The 18,490-nt window shown below is 33.5% G+C and overlaps 1 protein-coding gene across 7 annotated transcripts in view; it reads right to left on the bottom strand.

Annotated features, from left to right (window-relative positions):
* Window positions 1-18,490, bottom strand: part of CNKSR2 (connector enhancer of kinase suppressor of Ras 2) — a 330,879-nt gene that overhangs the window by 193,452 nt on the left and 118,937 nt on the right. For all 7 annotated transcript variants that reach the window (XM_053580413.1, XM_053580414.1, XM_053580415.1 and 4 more), the window contains exon 5: window positions 5,944-5,985. In XM_053580413.1, the coding sequence (XP_053436388.1) occupies window positions 5,944-5,985 (42 nt within the window). The remainder of the gene's footprint in view (window positions 1-5,943; window positions 5,986-18,490) is intronic.

The following is an 18,490-nucleotide window of genomic DNA, read 5'->3' as shown; positions in this document are numbered from 1 at the left end:
CGCGGATGTGGAGAAAAGGGAACACTTTTGCACTGCTGGTGGGAATGCAAATTAATACATTCCTTTTGGAAAGAGATATGGAGAACACTTAGAGATCTAAAAATAGATCTGCCATTCAATCCTGTAATTCCTCTGCTGGGCATATACCCAGAAGAACAAAAATCACATCATAACAAAGATATTTGTACCAGAATGTTTATTGCAGCCCAATTCATAATTGCTAAGTTATGGAAGAAGCCCAGGTGCCCATCGATCCACGAATGGATTAATAAATTTTGGTATATGTACACATGGAATATTATGCAGCCTGAAAGAAAGATGGAGACTTTACCTCTTTCATGTTTACATGGATGGAGCTGGAACATATTCTTCTTAGTAAAGTATCTTAAGAATGGAAGAGAAAGTACCCAATGTACTCAGCCCTGCTATGAGACTAATTTAGGGTTTTCACATGAAAGCTATAACCCAGTTACAACCTAAGAATAGGGGGAAGGGGGAAGTGGAGGGGAGCGGGGAGGTGGGTAGAGGGAAGGGGATTGGTGGGATTACAACAGCGGTGCATCTTACAAGGGTATATGTGAAACTTGGTAAATGGTCTGTGAAGCTAGTGAATGATGCCCCATGATCATATCAATGTACACAGCTATGATTTAATAAAAAAAAAAAAAAGAAAAAAAGAAAAGAAATGCTCACTGGAGCATTTCTGATTTTCAGATTAGTGATGCTCAACTGGTAAGTATATAATGCAAATATTCCAAAATCCAAAAAAGCAGAAATCTGAACACTTCTGATCCCAAGCATTTTGGATAGGAGACACTCAATCTGTATTGTTCTATGGAATTCCTAAATACAGCAAGTTTTCATAAGTGGCAAGTTCTTCCTTTTGACAATTGCCTCCTCTACATTCTAGATAAAATAAAGATTTAGGGGTAGAGTATGGGCTAAGACAAGTTGTATGAGAGCATACCTCAAGCTAGTATAATCTCTACCAACTCACATGAGATCCTCACTTTATTTATTTTTGTTATTAGTCTTTTAAGACAGTCATCAGTAGGGTTGTTCTAAATAAATATTTACTTATATCCCAGTGTACTAAAGTGAAGAGGTTTCTAAGAACTATTAATGTATTACACAGAATTCTAAATCTGCCTGGCATTAGGAAAATTTCAGTCATGCTATCTTTAGTTCAGTCCACGGTTGGCCACTAGCACTGTTTCTACTTCCTACCTACATGAAAGTCTTACTCATTTGTGATAAATGTTGATTTATTTTTATTTTATTATTATTATTTTTTAATGTTGATTTTTTAATATAGATTTTAGGTTACTATTCAGGTCTTTCTACAGATCTTTTAGTTATAATTTTTTTTTTTTTTTTTGCAGTTTTTGACCGGGGCTCGGTTTGAACCCGCCACCTCTGGTATATGGGGCTGGCACCCTACTCCTTTGAGCCACAGCTGCCACTGTAGTTATAATTTTTTTGTTATAATTAACTGTTATAGAAAAACTACTTTAATGTCCCTAAAATTTAGCCTACTGTCTCCAAAGGTTATTAACATTAAGTCTGTTGCATAGTTCTTCAAAATTTTTTCATCACTATAATTATACTTCTTTTTTACAGAAATGTTATACTATAATGCTTGAAACTTGATTTTGCCAGTTATGCAAATTGTGATTTTAATTAGTATCAGGATATTGTATGTGATCCAAAATGCTTTAAAATTTGGATTGCTACTTAGAGATCCATTAAATTTTTCTTCTCAAAGCTCCATAAAATATTTCAAAGGAATTTTTCTTTTTAAAATTCCAAATGGTAGGTTTTGTTTTTAAAATTAAAAAAAGTGGAGTAAGAAGTATGATGGTGTGTGACATACAGTGGTATGTTTCATTGTACCAGACACCTCTTGAGCCCCACCTCACATCTCAGTCCACTTTTTTTTCTCCAGCTACTTCTGTAGCAATCTGCTTCACCTCAGTTACACTAACTATCTTTGCTTTTTGCCCTAGAGGTCTGATGCCTCCACAAACATGAAAAGTGTGAAGAAGGTAACACCCCCAAGAAGCAACCTTTGACCCATGGAAGTACTGGATTATAACCAGTGGATAAATGTTCCCTCTTAAATCTTTGGCAGGCAGGTTGGACCATTTTGAGGCACATTGTACAGGGCCCCTCAGAGGTCTTGAAGAGACAGAAATCCAGTTCCCTATAGAGGTGAACAACTTCAGAACCCATACTGACACTACTTTCCAGCGCCACTTCTGAGCCTTAGGATCACTAATCAACATAAACTACCTGCATTCGAGCCTTTGTTTTAGGTTCCTTTTATCCAGAAAGAATCCAGGTGCTCATATAGAATACATATTCATCTATCTTTGAAAAGAAGATACTAGAAATAACATTTTTACTTAGCATGTTCAAGCATCATAGGAACAAGAAAAACACTGAAATTAAGTCAATTTAATTCTAAACAAGCTATATAAAAATTCAGGCCTTTTATTTTCTGGTACATATAAAAAAGAGAGAAAGAGGAAATAAAAACCTAAATATTAAAATAAAACCTACATAACAAAAATATAAATAAATAAATATCCTAAAAAGAGTCACCAAATTATAAAGCTTTGTCTAGAAAAGCTATTGATTTATTTTCTCCTAGAAAAACAACACATGAAAGATATTAGTATCCTCATTTTAAATATTAGAACAAAGTCTCCAAAAGTTAAATCACTTGATTTAGATCACTGAAATAGAAAATTGTAAAAAACATTTTTAGGACAGGACACAATTATAAGAGGGACTTTACCTAACAAACGCAATCAGTGTAACCTGGTTCTTTGTACCCTCGATGAATCCCCAAGAATAAAAAAAAAAAATCTTTTTTAGACTCATAGGGATTTCTTTTACACTTACAGGTGTCCTCAAACTTTTTAAACAGGGGGCCAGTTCACTGTCCTTCAGACCATTGGAGGGCTGGACTATACTTAAAAAAACAAACAAACTATGAACAAATTCTTATGCACACTGCACATACCCTATTTTGAAGTAAAAAAACAAAATGGGAAAAGATACAATCACACCGCTGCATGTGGCCCATGGGCCGTAGTTTGAGGACCCCTGCTAGGAGATCTAGAAAAAATATTTGTTCTAGAAATTTTGTTTTAAATAAAGTATTCTAGTATCATATACCAAGTGGTACAATATACTGTTTTATTATTAAAAAAATTAATTCTCAACACGACAAAAGTAACACACATGTATACCTACAACTTTCTAGTAAAGGCTGGGTCATCTTTGCGTTAAAGGGCAAGGATGGGAAGTGGAGTGAAAATTAAATTTCTTTCTAAGATGAACTGATTAATTAATGCCATTCACTGTTTCCATCATCATCAGACAGGATTGTTAAATACTTACTAGATGGAATGAAAAACTACCAAAGTAAACATTCATTTATATAACATTCATATATAGCATTCATTTCTACACTTCTTCAATATTATTTATGCTGTCACTCATTTTTAATAGCAAGTAGCTCAGAATCTGGCTTTTAAGAAAGGTTATAAGTAAAATGTTAAGACAGAAATAATATGAATCTTTTGTTAGGAATTTAAGAAATTAAAAATTATTTAAATATTATTTTAAAATTATTTAAACATTTAAAAATTTTTAAATGAATAAGAAATTATTTCAAAATCTGGCCACTATTTATTAAAGTTTTTAATATAATTTCAAACATCATTTTATGACCCCAAGGAGCTTATTTCCTTATCTTATTTAATTAAAATTATATTTAAGATTTTTTATACAAGAGCAATCCCACAGTATTACTTTCATCATATAAATTCATTTTTGATCTTCAGTTACATGATGGAATCTGAACTTTCTTCAGAAATAAAACTTAATAATCTTTGCAGCCCCTAGATATTTTTCCATGAACTATTTATATTTCCTTCATTGACATTTGAATATTAATTACAAATGTGCACATTATCTACTAGAACTATTTCTCCATGTAACAGATTATATCAACAAATGTAAAAATATATACCATACATACATTAAGTGAGAAAGGCAATACAAAGAGAAATTATAGATATAAATTAGAGTCAAAAATGAAGCTAAATTCAAAATGAATACCATCAGATACACTTGCCAACCATGGGTCACAATTTCGATATTAAGTTTCTAGGAGCCAGTGCTTAAGGAAAAGTACAGCAGTTTTCCGTACCAACATCAGAAAGAGATTACTCCTGAGAAACTTTATAAAGAAAAGACTGTTAACACACACTGACCTCAATAACAGGCTTGAAGTAAATACAATGAAGAACTCACAGCAGCATACCAAAGTCTAATTCAGTAAATTCAATACTCCAGAAAGAACAGTCATTGTCATAGAAAATTCAATGCCAAAAAACCAGTCACTCATAGGAAATAAAATGTAGGAGGGAAAGGGTCTGTTCATGCTCCTTGTTTATTGACACAATAGCACAGCTAGATAATAGCCCTGGGTTCTAAGCAAAACAAGACAGTACAATTTGTAATGTCTCAGGAAACCAGGATTGGTAGCAACTGCCAGATCTGAAAAGGACATGGGCTTTGGTATTAGATTTGTGTTCACACTCAATACTCAAATAGCTTAATATTTATGACCCTTAGTTCTACCACCTGTAAAAATAAGGTTAAATAAGATAGTATGTTTACAAGAACCTAAACTACTACTTGAATTCTATAGATCCTAAATAAATATTAGTTTCTTCCTATTCTCCAGACCTTACAGGTGGATCAAAAGGGGGCTTGTGGTATTATTTTTCTTCCTGGACTCATAAGGAGAAAAGTATATTAACTATACACTCTGAGACCATCCTCATAACAATGTAATTTATATTACAAAGGCCATCATTGCTGCACAATGAGGGGAAGAGGATTGAAAAAAGATTGCTCAGTATCATTTATATAATAACAAAAAAGGAATAGGAATGCTTCACTGCTGATATTTTAAATTCATATTTTCTCTCTATATATTTAGGTAAGATTTTTAAAATGTTCTACTTTACTAAATATAAAACAATATTGTTTTATAAATATTCAAATATTTCAGAAATATAAAACTTATAAACTGAACATAGGCATAAAAGTGTCCTTTGGCAGGCAAACGGATCTTCACCACCTAGTAACTGGCAATGCAAAAATGACACGATTTCATACCAGAGGTGAAGAAGTTATTAGGACAGACCAGCATTGACCAAGAAATGTATTTATAAACAAAACCAATCAACTGTTCACTACCAGGGAAGGCAATGTCTTTCCTCAAAGTATAATGCCATCATAACCCATTTCTAGTAATAAAATAACTGTAAAGTCATTTATTGATTCAATAAATATTGAGATAACTAAGAATATGCAGTGAAGGCTATGTTAAACAGTTTGATGAAAATATTTCACATGGTATATAAAACCAGCACATTGTACCCCATAATTGAAAAAAAATAAATATTGAGAAATTAAATTACCATTTGAAAGGTTGTCTGATGAGTATAGAGCAAAGGAAGTTTGATTATTTTATCAAGTATTTCATATAAATGATGACAGAGGTGAATCACCCTGTTACACAACAGAATACTCTTCGCTGATCTATTTTTGTCAAAAATAGGTAAAAATTTGAATTTCAAATTCTTTGTTCTAGATTTTATTATATTCTAACCTTGCTACATATGACAATCTTAAAATATTATATCATGTTTTTCTATTAGATACAACAGAATGGTTACAATGAATATACTTTTTATACATTCATTCTTTTGTAGGTTTCCTATAAAATATACACTTAACTCGTGTAGACAGTAAATTTGTTTATCATAGCTCATTTTTTGCAGACTGTAAACTTTTATTTAATTATAAGTTAAAGAAATATTCTTTAATGAAGATAAAAATAAATCTGAGTATACTTACCACGTGAAGAATTTTATTCTCTGTTTCATATACAGTACAATCCTGAAAAAAAATGATATAAATTAGATTAAAAAAATCAAGAGTTATTTTTAAAATATTTTCTTAGGAACTGATTTGCATTTCTCTGATGATTAGAGACAATAAGCACTTTTTTCATGGAACTGTACAGTGATTTGAAAAGTCTTAATGATTCAGATAAAAACAATAAGAATGGGAGCAAGTCTGGGGTGCTATATACCAAAATATTAATAGTGGTTAGCTCTGATGGTGACAATGGATATATTGATTTTCACTTAACTGCATTTTCTAATTTTACTACTTTTAAACATTCATAACAAAGGACAATGTACATTAAGTAGACATTTAAAAATAATTATCGAAAGATATTATAACCATTTTCTATTTAAACTTCTACCTGTGATAAATGTATTTTATTGAAATACCTCTAACATTTCAAATAATAATTTACATTTTAGAACATTAAGACAAATATTAACATTTATTTCAACAGTCATACCAAAATCTCATACTTTCATATTTTCAACTATTTTTGAATATACTTTATAGTACACATTTAAAATTTATACATGCTACTAATAATCAGCAAGTTAATAGTTCTCACCTAAATTTTATTCACTGAAATTCTTTAAAGAACCTTAGCATTGTTTTTTTTTACCTCCAATTGCTTGATATACCATAAGCAGCAATATAACAAAGTGATCTTAGCTTAGAAACTTAATGTTTCTGTGGCTCAGTTTCCTCATAGAATTTACAAGATGAGCATGATGTAAGTAGTAACTCTATAAGGGTGCTGTGAGAATTAAATGACAAAATGAGATAAATCACTTAGCATAGCATCTGACATAAAGTGATTCATTTTAACCATATATTATTGTTGATCTACGTAATCATTTATCAAAACTAATTACCTTTACTTCAAAATATAAAATTAACCAATTATTTGGCTATTTAAAAAAAAATCCATATTACACAGTACTGCACATTTTAAGGAATGACAGTCCACTTCATTTTCTCCTAAACTTAATTTTAACAAAAAGAAATGTTTGATACAGTTTTTGATAATGCTGTTTCATCACAAAACCTTGTCAGAAGGAAATACACAGTCAGAATAGGGATAAATTTTTAAAAGTAAAATTTAGGTCTGATTAATTTCACAAACCAACATAAATAATTAAGGATTGGGTACTGACTTTCTGAGAGCCTCTTATATGGAAGGGGAAGTTTTCTTTAAATATAGGCATATCTATGACTTCGTACATACACAAATACAAATCTTAGTAATTATGAATTGTGAATATAGAGAAGCCAAAGTTAAGACAAAACATTTGTATTTCAAAAGTGCACATGTACTTATATCTGAATTTGGAAGAGCCCAATTTAATAAAAATTAATTTCAAACATAATTATATTGAGAAGAGATGATTTAGGAAAGGCTGATTGCCCAGTTTCCCATGCTGCTTCTATAGCTTGCTTCAGCTGCAATATGCAAGTTTCATTATTTGCCTACCTTTCCAGAATAACGGGATGTGATTAAACATTAAAACTTTACAGTGATTCTCCTCAAGGAAAAAGTAAATATGATCTAAATTTATATTCTGCTAGTGATATGATAATCGTACAGTAAATAACTATTTCAAGTCTCTTTAGAGTTTAATAATTTACTTGTACATTCCCAGTATGGTATAGCAAAAAGAACAGCTGAAATAATTTTAAACTGTTTTCAGTAATCATATGTTGTCTAGTAGTAGTGCTGTGATTGTTATTGTTATACAGAATCTGTTGTGTGTGCTTTATGAAATGAAACAACTGAATTATGTAACCTTCATTCTATCACTTGTGATGTCACCGGTAAGTATTTTTAGGGTGGGAGAAAGCAGATACATAGATAAGACTGAAGAAATTAAATAAAAGCCCTACAATCTCATGATGTATTATGTAAGTACCTATATGTATATCTGTATATACATATTTCTTAGCTCTGCCCACTGAACAGGCATAGGAACAATGGACACTCTAGTAATAATAAGCTTCTCACAGTTTGTGATCTTGAAATACCATTTGCCAGGGCTTCTTGGAAAATGGTTGATTCTAGATTGGGGACAGGAAATGTAAAAGATGAGCTTGGATTATATTGTGGTGGAAGATAGAAGGAAGCACCAAAGACTACTTGGGTTGTGTCAATAGGACTCAGGGGTCAAAATGAAGAGATCCCATTGGCCAAAAACGGAACAATTTGAGCATCTGAAAGAATAACTGCAATGGATGTAAATACTGATAAAATTACATACATATATGTGTTTGATGCCATATTAATATACAAATTTAAATATACCAAAATATATTTAGTAATAATTTAATAATATAATATATATTAAATTAATTGGACAATGTAACATAGACAATAGATGTATTTTCCCCTTGATCCAGCCAATATTAATCAATTGTGCTAGGGATACAAAGATGTATAAAATATGGTCCCTGACTTAGAGAAGTACCATTTAGGGAGATAGGCATTCACATGAATTAGAATACTTTGCATTCCAAAGTTTTCATGCTCTTTTAAGTTTTAATAACTTTAGAAGTACAAATGCTACAAAATTATACAAATCCATAGGTAAAAGGCCAATTATTGAAAATTTTAAAATGTTAATATAATTTTTACTACAATTCAGCACAGCCATTGGGTTGCACTATACATTACTCCAGTCAAATTTCAAACTTCGTAAAAACTCATCAGCTTTGGCTCAGTGACTGAAAAGATTGCATTTGTAATCCTAGATTGAAGATTATTTGAAGAATAAAGTACTGGTGCATGCTGAATAATATAAACATGACCCCTTATGATAAAGTCTGAGGGAGATTCATGATGTGACTGAAGTGGCCACATTTTTCCACCAGTCTCAAACACTGTCAGATACAAATATTGAAATTAAAAACTTATTAATTAAAATACATATAACTAAATGACTGTAAAAGAAATTTAAATAAATTTTGAAATTTTTTGTAAGTTCATAGCGCTTATACATGTGAAGTTATTACAGCATAAACCTCTACTACGGCATTTGGTATACCCTCAATTAGTACAATACGGGCACACTTATGGGGGCTGAAGGAACAGTGGAGGAAGCTACTAACTCCGCCTAAAAGAAAATCAAGAATAGTGGCTTCTAATTACAGAAACAGTAAGTAAGCAAAGAAAATAAAGGCATTGTTGCAAAAGCAATGTAATTATACCCAAACACAGTTAAGCCATTGCAGTAATTTTTAAATTTTAGTTCTGTATATATAGGAATCACTTGTGGGAATTAAAATGCAGATTCCTAGGTTCCCCCCCGAAATACAGATCCAGTAGGTTCAAAATGAGGTCCTCAAAATGATTTTAATGAAGATGATATTTTGAGAAACATGTGATCGATTTTATAGGATTACCATGTGACAGAGGAACACCAAACCAAACAAAAATTATCAAACATACATACAGAATTCATAAGTCAGTAAGGTGGTTTTAAAAAATTATCTGCTGGGCCATTCTCACTGGGGTTAGATGATATCTCAGGGTTGTTTTGATTTGCATTTCTCTAATATATAGAGATGATGAACATTTTTTCATGTGTTTGTTAGCCATTCGTCTGTCGTCTTTAGAGAAAGTTCTATTCATGTCTCTTGCCCATTGATATATGGGATTGTTGGCTTTTTTCATGTGGATTAATTTGAGTTCTCGATAGATCCTAGTTATCAAGCTTTTGTCTGATTGAAAATATGCAAATATCCTTTCCCATTGTGTAGGTTGTCTCTTTGCTTTGGTTATTGTCTCCTTAGCTGTACAGAAGCTTTTCAGTTTAATGAAGTCCCATTTGTTTATTTTTGTTGTTGCAATTGCCATGGCAGTAAGGTTATGGGGGGGAAGCAGAAAGAGGGATGGAGGGAGAGGGATGGGGCCTTAGTGTGTGTCACACTTTATGGGGGCAAGACATGATTGCAAGAGGGACTTTACCTAACAATTGCAATCAGTGTAACTGGCTTATTGTACCCTCAATGAATCCCCAACAATAAAAAAAAAAAAAAATTATCTGCTGGTTCGCTCAAACAGCTCTCAGATCTTCAGAACTATAACTTCTACTAACATGTTCTTCCAATTTATTGACTGATTCTTTTTCTCATAGTAAACTTATTTAATATCAATAGCTTACCATTTTTGATAGTTGCTGTACTTGTTTTTATCTTTACCTTCTTTCAGCCAGATTGGCTTGTTCATTATTGAAAGCCAGCGGCTTTCACAAAGGGTGAGGACACAGCATATTAAAAACAAAACAACACACCTGTAGTCCCAGCTACTCGGGAGGCTGAGGCAAGAGAATCGCTTCAGCCCAGGAGCTGGAGGTTGCTGTGAGCTGTGTGATGCCACGGCACTCTACCAAGGGCCATAAAGTGAGACTCTGTCTCTACAAAAAAAAAAAAAAAAAAAAAAAAAAAAAAACAACAAAACCAAACAATACAGAGAACGTGTATTAACCTGCTACTTCATCTTATAGATAAGAATAGAAACTAAATGACTATGTTCTATTTTGTTAAGCTATAATTTTATGGATTCATTTTATCATGCTAAATATTTAAATAGCCCTAGGTACTTTGGGGGATTTATTTTATTAGTAAGTTATTTTACTTCCATCAAAACGTGATTTTAAAATATTTGCTTCTCAAGTGTGGGTTTTATTAACACTTGAGACCAAATATTTTCCCAAAAGATCATACCACAAGTTTTAAAAAGAAAATAGCATTGCATATGGAGAAATCTACACTTGATAAATCTATTCATGCTATGTAATAGTATACCTCTGATGTTCTAGTTATTTTTAGGTTAGAATTAAATTTCTATTTTTAAAATTAGAGATAGAGCTATGGTACCAGGAATTTTCTTCAGTAGTTCAAGCTGTCTTTTACAGTACATGCAAAATAAAATTTGCATTTCTTCTTTATACTTTTCCATATAATGCTTCTACAAACCATGTGAAGTACATCTAAATGGGCCATATTCTTAATAAGTAAATATTCATAAGAATGAAGAATGTTTCTTCACTTTTGTTCTTAGAAAAATAAGTATGCACAGAAACAGCCTCCCACAGATGAGCTATACACCCACATAGGATTATAATCAGTTATCCTTTCTGTGAAACAATGATGCAATTGCTATACTGAGCACAATACACAGAATGATTTTTATTGCTACGTGTTACCACTGATGTTCCATATTTTATCAAGTTTTAAGCACCTAGGAGTCATAATGCTCAGATCAAGTAGTATTTCTCATCAACTGTGTATTATAATCATAAGAATAGTACAAAGTTGTTAATAAATACATAAACAGTGAAGGGAAATAGTATCTATCTAATACATGTAGTATACATAATTATATTTCATGGAATTTTATAAATGCTATAAACTTTCATCTGTCTCACTTTAATGCATATATTATTATATGCATATATTCTATATTTACAAATAATATAAAAATATTATTTTGCTTAGAAGCAATATTTGAATAATACCACCTATGCAAATCTTTAACAATGGTAACTTCACCCAGAACATTTCAACATTTATTAACATATCAAAATGTCTTTAACTACTTAAGTGATTAATTCAGTCAATGAGTTAATGTTATAATCGTTTTCTTTCTTTTCTTTTTTTATTCATTCATTATTTAATCAATTTATTTATTCAAGTCACAATTCAGTTCACCAAATGTTTTCCTGGCATGTCCTAAATGCAATTCACTATCAGGCACTACTGGGTAATCAAAGATAAATTAAATCTGGTCCTTGACTATCATGATTTCATTAATTAGTCTAGGAGAAAACATTCAAATATAATTCAAGGCACACAAAACAAATACTAACAAAAGACTCCATTAAAAGGGAGATAAATCCAGGCGGTACCTGTGGCTCAGTGGGTAGGGCGCCAGCCCCATATACTGAGGGTGGTGGGTTGGGATCCGGCCCCAGCCAAACTGCAACAAAAAAATAGCCGGGTGTTGTAGCGGGTGCCTATAGTCCTAGCTACTGGGGAGCTGAGGCAAGAGAATTGCCTAAGCTCAGGAGTTGGATGTTGCTGTGAGCTGTGATGCCAGGGCACTCTACTGAGGGTAATAAAGTGAGACTCTGTCTCTAAAAAAAAAAAAAAAACAGGAGATAAATTCTCATTTGTTGATTCTGGATTAACTATTTGGAGGAGATATGTTGCTTAGCCTTAAATGGCTTTCAAATCTAGAAATTGGGGGTTCATGGGGAAAGAATATTTCAGGTTATGTGAACATACTGACGAAAGGTGCAGTCAATAAGGAACAGACTGATAAGGTGAGAGTGTGATATTTGGAGAAATGCAGTGGGAAAGGAAGGAGAAAATATGGAGTCATATTATGGCGATCTATCAATGACAGGCTGAAGAAAATTTGTTTTTATTTGAAAAGGAATAAAATTTCTATTTTTCCATAACAATCTAATTTCTATTTTGAAGCTCCTTCCAAATGGCAAAAAGTTAACTCAGTCAACTGATAAAGTCTCTTGACTTTCCTTGGGGAAGTGAAGTCAGGGCAGCCTGCCTAGTTACAACAGTTGATGTTGTACAGCAATGTGAGTTATGAATGTGGAGATAAAATTCCCTGGTCTGGCTAGCAATTCCAATAGCCATCTATTTTTCCTTTCATCCTTAAGGTTCCAGAGTAATTCTTGTATCATGTTTCAGATATGGCAATCTCTGCAAAGCTGTGCATTTTCTTGGATATACCAAGTAGATGTTTTATCCTTATCAAGAATGAAGGAGTATGAAATTTATTCTTTTTTTTTTTTTTGCAGTTTTTGGCCAGGGCTGGGTTTAAATCCGTCACCTCCAGCATATGGGGCCGGCGCCCTACTCCTTTGAGCCACAGGCACCACCCTGAACTTTATTCTGATACAAGAGTGTTCTTAGATGTTTGAATATGAGAAATATGTAATTGAATTTATGTTTTATGAAAATGGTGAGGAAGAAGTAGCATCTCTGGAAGGGAGAAAAACTGGAGGCAGGGAGACCAGTTGGAAAACTATTTCAATAGGAAATGGAATATGTAATCAGGGCTTGAATTGAAGTCATGATGGCAGAAGGGAATATGAGGCTAGGTAGATGACATACAGATAGCCAGACATGAGAGGATTAGGTCATTGATCAAGTACAAAGAATAATGGAGGGGGGGAATTAAACATTATTCAAGGAGTTCAAGCCTGAGCAAATGGATGAATGGCATAGTAGAGCTGGAGAAGAGAATTTGGGAAGATTAAAATAATTATAGTTTGCACACGTAGAATCACAAGTGGCTGAAAGCAAAACGTCTTACACAACTTTCTAGCAAACAGCTGGAAAAAGCTGAATTGGAAATGAAACAGAGACAGATCTGAGAGATATTTATATTGAAGTGATAATTAAAGTTATAAGTGAACAACAATAATAACTTCATCAAAACATATTATGTACGATGGGAAGCTGAGGATAAAACCTGGACAATGCTTGTTTAGGAGCCAGAGCAAGACTCAATCCTATGGCCAGGATTAAACAGAAAAAGTGGTATTACAGAGACAAGGAAAGAGAGTTTTAGAAAGGGAGAAGGACAGTGTCTAATTTAAGTGAGGGACTGAGAAAAGTGACAGCAAGAAGCTTTAAAAATCAGTTTTAATATAATGAAGGAGAGGAAACACTTGCTGAAAAGGACAAGTGTGGGGAGTTTAGATGTGCAAATAACAGCGGTGACTATTTTTCTAAGACGTTTCAAAATAGGAAAGGAACTATAAAAGTAGTTTTGTGAAAAGCAGGGTCAAAGTGATGAGACAAAAGAGGGGAGGAAAAGAAGATAGAGAAAGTTTAGAGTTTATCATGATATGCTAAATCACAAAACCCCAGATAAATGTATTTATATAACTCAGTCAATGTAAAGATTATAAATGGAAAGAATGCCTAAGTGATGCTCTATGTAACATGATTCCTGTCATTACCATTGGGAGACTGTATTAGGAGATGGAGTATCTAGTACTGTAATATATTTGCACCAAAAAGAATGTATCAACAGAAGGATTGGCATGACAAATATAAGAAAAGGAGAATGACTGACTAAAGTGTGACAATAGAGGGGAAAAAAGTGAATCAAGATTATATCTACTAACCTCCCTCCTCTTAAAATAGTATAATAAATTTGGCAACTTCATCAACCACAAGAAAGGAGGCTCAAATCTGCTTAAAGGATTCGGAAAGATGAAGAATACCGTCAGGTGTAGAGAAGATTTAGATGAGCTGTTTATTCCTCAGAGAAAAAAAGAGACTACAGTACAGTATGGGCCACAGTTAATGATCTGGAGAACAGCAAAAACAAAGTGAATTTTGTAGAAAGAAAGAAAAAAATATTTTTTCTATAGTTTTGAGCCACTCCACCACCTTTATACATTTTTAAAATAGTTTCAAACTTAAAGTAGACCTACTATTTGATTTAGCCTTCCCACTGCTGGGTATATGCCCAAAGGAAAAAAGGACCTTCCATAAAAAGAACACCTGCAGTCGAATGTTTATAGCAACACAATTTACAATCACAAAGATGTGGAAGCAACCCACGTGGCCACCAATACATGAGCAGATTAATAAAATGTGGCATATGCATACTTTGGAGTAGAACTTAGCCATAAAAATACTGATCTAGTATCTTTCATGACAACCTGGATGAACTGGACACCACTCTTCCAAGCGAAACATTGTAAGAATGGAGAAACACATGTACTCGATACCAGGTTGGAACTGATTAACACCTAAGTGCACATATGGAAATAACTCTCAATGAAAATCAAGCTGAGTGGGAAGAAGGGGATGGTTAAATCCAACCTATTGGGTATAGTGCACAATGTCTATGTGGAGGGCATACCTATAACCTTAACTCATTCTGTGCAAAAATCAAAGTATGTAAACAAAATACGTGTACCCTCTAATATTCTGAAGTTAAATTTTTTTTTTATAACTTTGAAAACTTAAAAAGAAATAAACTGGACCTTCATGTTTTCTGAAGCTCAAGTTCAATACTTTAACACAGTATATTTCATCATGAAAACCTAGAATATTACTGATGCCAAAACTGAAAATATAGAAAAATTTAGTATATAATTTAGAGATTCTCAGGTTTATAAAGATTCTGGAAGATGTGTAAGAAAGAGAAAAATCTAAGTCTATTTTCTTTTTCTTTTTTTTTTTATTAAATCATAACTGTATACATTGATATGATCATGGGGCATCATACACTCGCTTCATAGACCATTTGACACATTTTCATCACAATGGTTAACATAGCCTTCCTGGCATTATCTCAGTTACTGTGCCAAAACATTTACATTCTACATTTACCAAGTTTCGCAAATACCCCTGTAACATGCACCACAGGTATGATCCCACCAATCCCCCTCCCTTTACCCACCACCCCCCTCCCTCCCCCCCCTTTCCCACTTCCCCCTATTGTTAGGTTGTAACTGGGTTACAGCTTTCATGTGAGAGCCCCAAATTAGTTTCATAGTAGGGCTGAGTACATTGGGTACTTTCTCTTCCATTCTTAAGATACTTTACTAAGAAGAATATGTTCCAGCTCCATCCATGTAAACATGAAAGAGGTAAAGTCTCCATCTTTCTTTAAGGCTGCATAGTATTCCATGGTGTACATATACCACAATTTATTAATCCATTCATGGATCGATGGGCACTTGAGCTTTTTCCATGACTTAGCAATTATGAATTGGGCTGCAGTAAACATTCTGGTACAAATATCTTTGTTATGTTGTGATTTTTGGTCTTCTGGGTATATGCCCAGTAGAGGGATTACAGGATTGAATGGCAGATCTATTTTTAGATCTGTGAGTGTTCTCCATATGTCTTTCCAAAAGGAATGTATTAATTTGCATTCCCACCAGCAGTGCAGAAGTGTTCCCTTGTCTCCACATCTACGGCAACATCTCTGGTCTTGAGACTTTGTGATATAGGCTAGTCTCACTGGAGTTAGATGATATCTCAAAGTAGTTTTGATTTGCATTTCTCTGATGATTAAAGATGATGAACATTTTTTCATATGTCTGAAGGCCATGCGCCTGTCTTCTTCAGAGAAGTTTCTCTTCAAATCCCTTGCCCAGCCTGCGATGGGATCCCTTTTTTCTTGCTGATGCATTTGAGTTCTCTGTGGATTCTGGTTATTAAACCTTTGTCAGAGATACACCCTGCAAATATCTTCTCCCATTCTGAGGGCTGTTTGTTTCCTTTACTTAGTGTGTTCTTGGCTGTGCAGAAGCTTTTTAGTTTGATCAAGTCCCAGTAGTGTATTTTTGAAGCTGCTTCAATTGCCCGGGGGGTTCTCCTCATAAAATACTCGCCCAGACCAATTTCTTCAAGGGTTTTCCCTGCACTCTCCTCTAGTATTTTTATAGTTTCATGTCTTAAGTTTAAATCTTTAATCCAATGAGAGTCTATCTTAGTTAATGGTGAAAGGTGTGGGTCCAATTTCAGTCTTCTGCAGGTTGCCAGCCAGTTCACCCAGCACCATTTGTTAAATAGGGAATCTTTTCCCCACTGAATGTTTTTAATTGGCTTGTCAAAGATCAAATAGCGGTAAGTAGCTGGACTCATCTCTTGGTTCTCTATTCTGTTCCAGATATCTACTTCTCTGTTTTTGTGCCAATACCATGCTGTTTTGATCACTATCGATTTGTAGTAAAGTCTGAGGTCTGGTAGTATGATTCCTCCTGTTTTGTTTTTATTTCTGAGTAATGTCTTGGCTATTCGAGGTTTTTTCTGATTCCATATAAAACGAAGTATTGTTTTTTCAAGATCTTTAAAATATGACAGTGGAGCTTTAATAGGGAGTGCGTTGAAATTATATATTGCTTTGGGTAGTATGGACATTTTGATAATGTTGATTCTTCCCAGCCATGAGCATGGTATGTTTTTCCATTTGTTAACATTTTCAGCTATTTCTTTTCTTAGAGTTTCATAGTTCTCTTTATAGAGATCTTTCACGTCTTTTGTTAGGTAAATTCCCAAATATTTCATCTTCTTTGGCACTACTGTGAATGAGATAGAGTCCCTAACTGCTTTTTCAACTTGACTGTTGTTGTTGTATATAAAGGCTACGGATTTATGAATGTTGATTTTGTAACCTGAGACGCTGCTGTATTCCTTGATCACTTCTAGGAGTTTTGTAGTAGAGTCCCTAGTGTTTTCCAGATACACAATCATATCATCTGCGCAGAGCGAAAGTTTGATCTCTTCTGACCCTATATGGATACCATTGATTGCCTTTTCTTCCCTAATTGTGGTGGCTAAAACTTCCATTACAATGTTAAAAAAGCAATGGAGACAATGGGTAGCCTTGTCTGGTTCCTGATCTGAGTGGAAATGATTCCAATTTAACTCCATTCAATATGATATTGGCTGTGGGTTTGCTGTAGACGGCCTCTATCAGTTTAAGAAATGTCCCTTCTAGACCAATTTTCTTGAGTGTTCTGATCATGAAGGGATGCTGGATATTATCAAAAGCTTTTTCTGCATCAATTGAGAGAATCATATGGTCTCTGTTTTTGAATTTGTTTATGTGCTGAATTACATTTATAGATTTATGTATACTGAACCAGCCTTGAGACCCTGGGATATAACCAACTTTGTCATGATGTATAATTTGTTTGATGTGTTGCTGGATTCTGCTTGTTAGGATCTTGTTGAAAATTTTTGCATCTACATTCAGTGATATTGGTCTATAATTTTCTTTTCTTGTTGGGTCTTTTCCTGGTTTGGGGATCAGGGTGATGTTTGCTTCATAGAACGTGTTGGGCAGTCTTCCTTCTTTTTCTACCTTTTGGAACAGGTTGAGCAATATAGGTACTAATTCCTCTTTAAAGGTTTGGTAGAATTCTGACGTGAAACCATCTGGTCCCGGGCTTTTCTTTTTAGGGAGGTTTTGTATAGTTGATGCTATTTCTGAACTTGATATAGGTCTGTTCAACATTTCCACTTGATTCTGGCTAAGTCTTGGAAGGTGGCGTGCTTCCAAGTATTGGTCAATTTCCTTCAGATTTTCATATTTCTGAGAATAACGTTTCTTGTAATATTCATTAAGGATTTTTTGGATTTCTGATGAGTCTGTGGTTATTTCATCTTTGTTGTTTCTGAGTGATGACATTAGAGATTTTACTCCTTTTTTTCTGATTAAGTTGGCCAGAGGTTTATCTATTTTATTGAGCTTTTCAAAAAACCACCTTTTTGATTTATTGGTCTGTTGTATTATTCTTTTGTTTTCAATTTCATTTAATTCTGCTCTAATTTTGGTTATTTCTTTTCTTCTACTGGGTTTAGGGTTGGAATGTTCTTCCTTTTCCAGTTGCTTGAGATGTCCCATTAAGTTGTTAACTTCCTCTCTTTCCGTTCTCTTGAGGAAGGCTTGCAGTGCTATAAATTTCCCTCTTAGAACTGCCTTTGTGGTGTCCCA

This window comes from Nycticebus coucang, chromosome X, assembly GCF_027406575.1.
Source record: "Nycticebus coucang isolate mNycCou1 chromosome X, mNycCou1.pri, whole genome shotgun sequence".
NCBI classification, from domain to species: Eukaryota; Metazoa; Chordata; class Mammalia; order Primates; family Lorisidae; genus Nycticebus; species Nycticebus coucang.
This window is presented reverse-complemented; position numbering and strand designations above follow the sequence as displayed.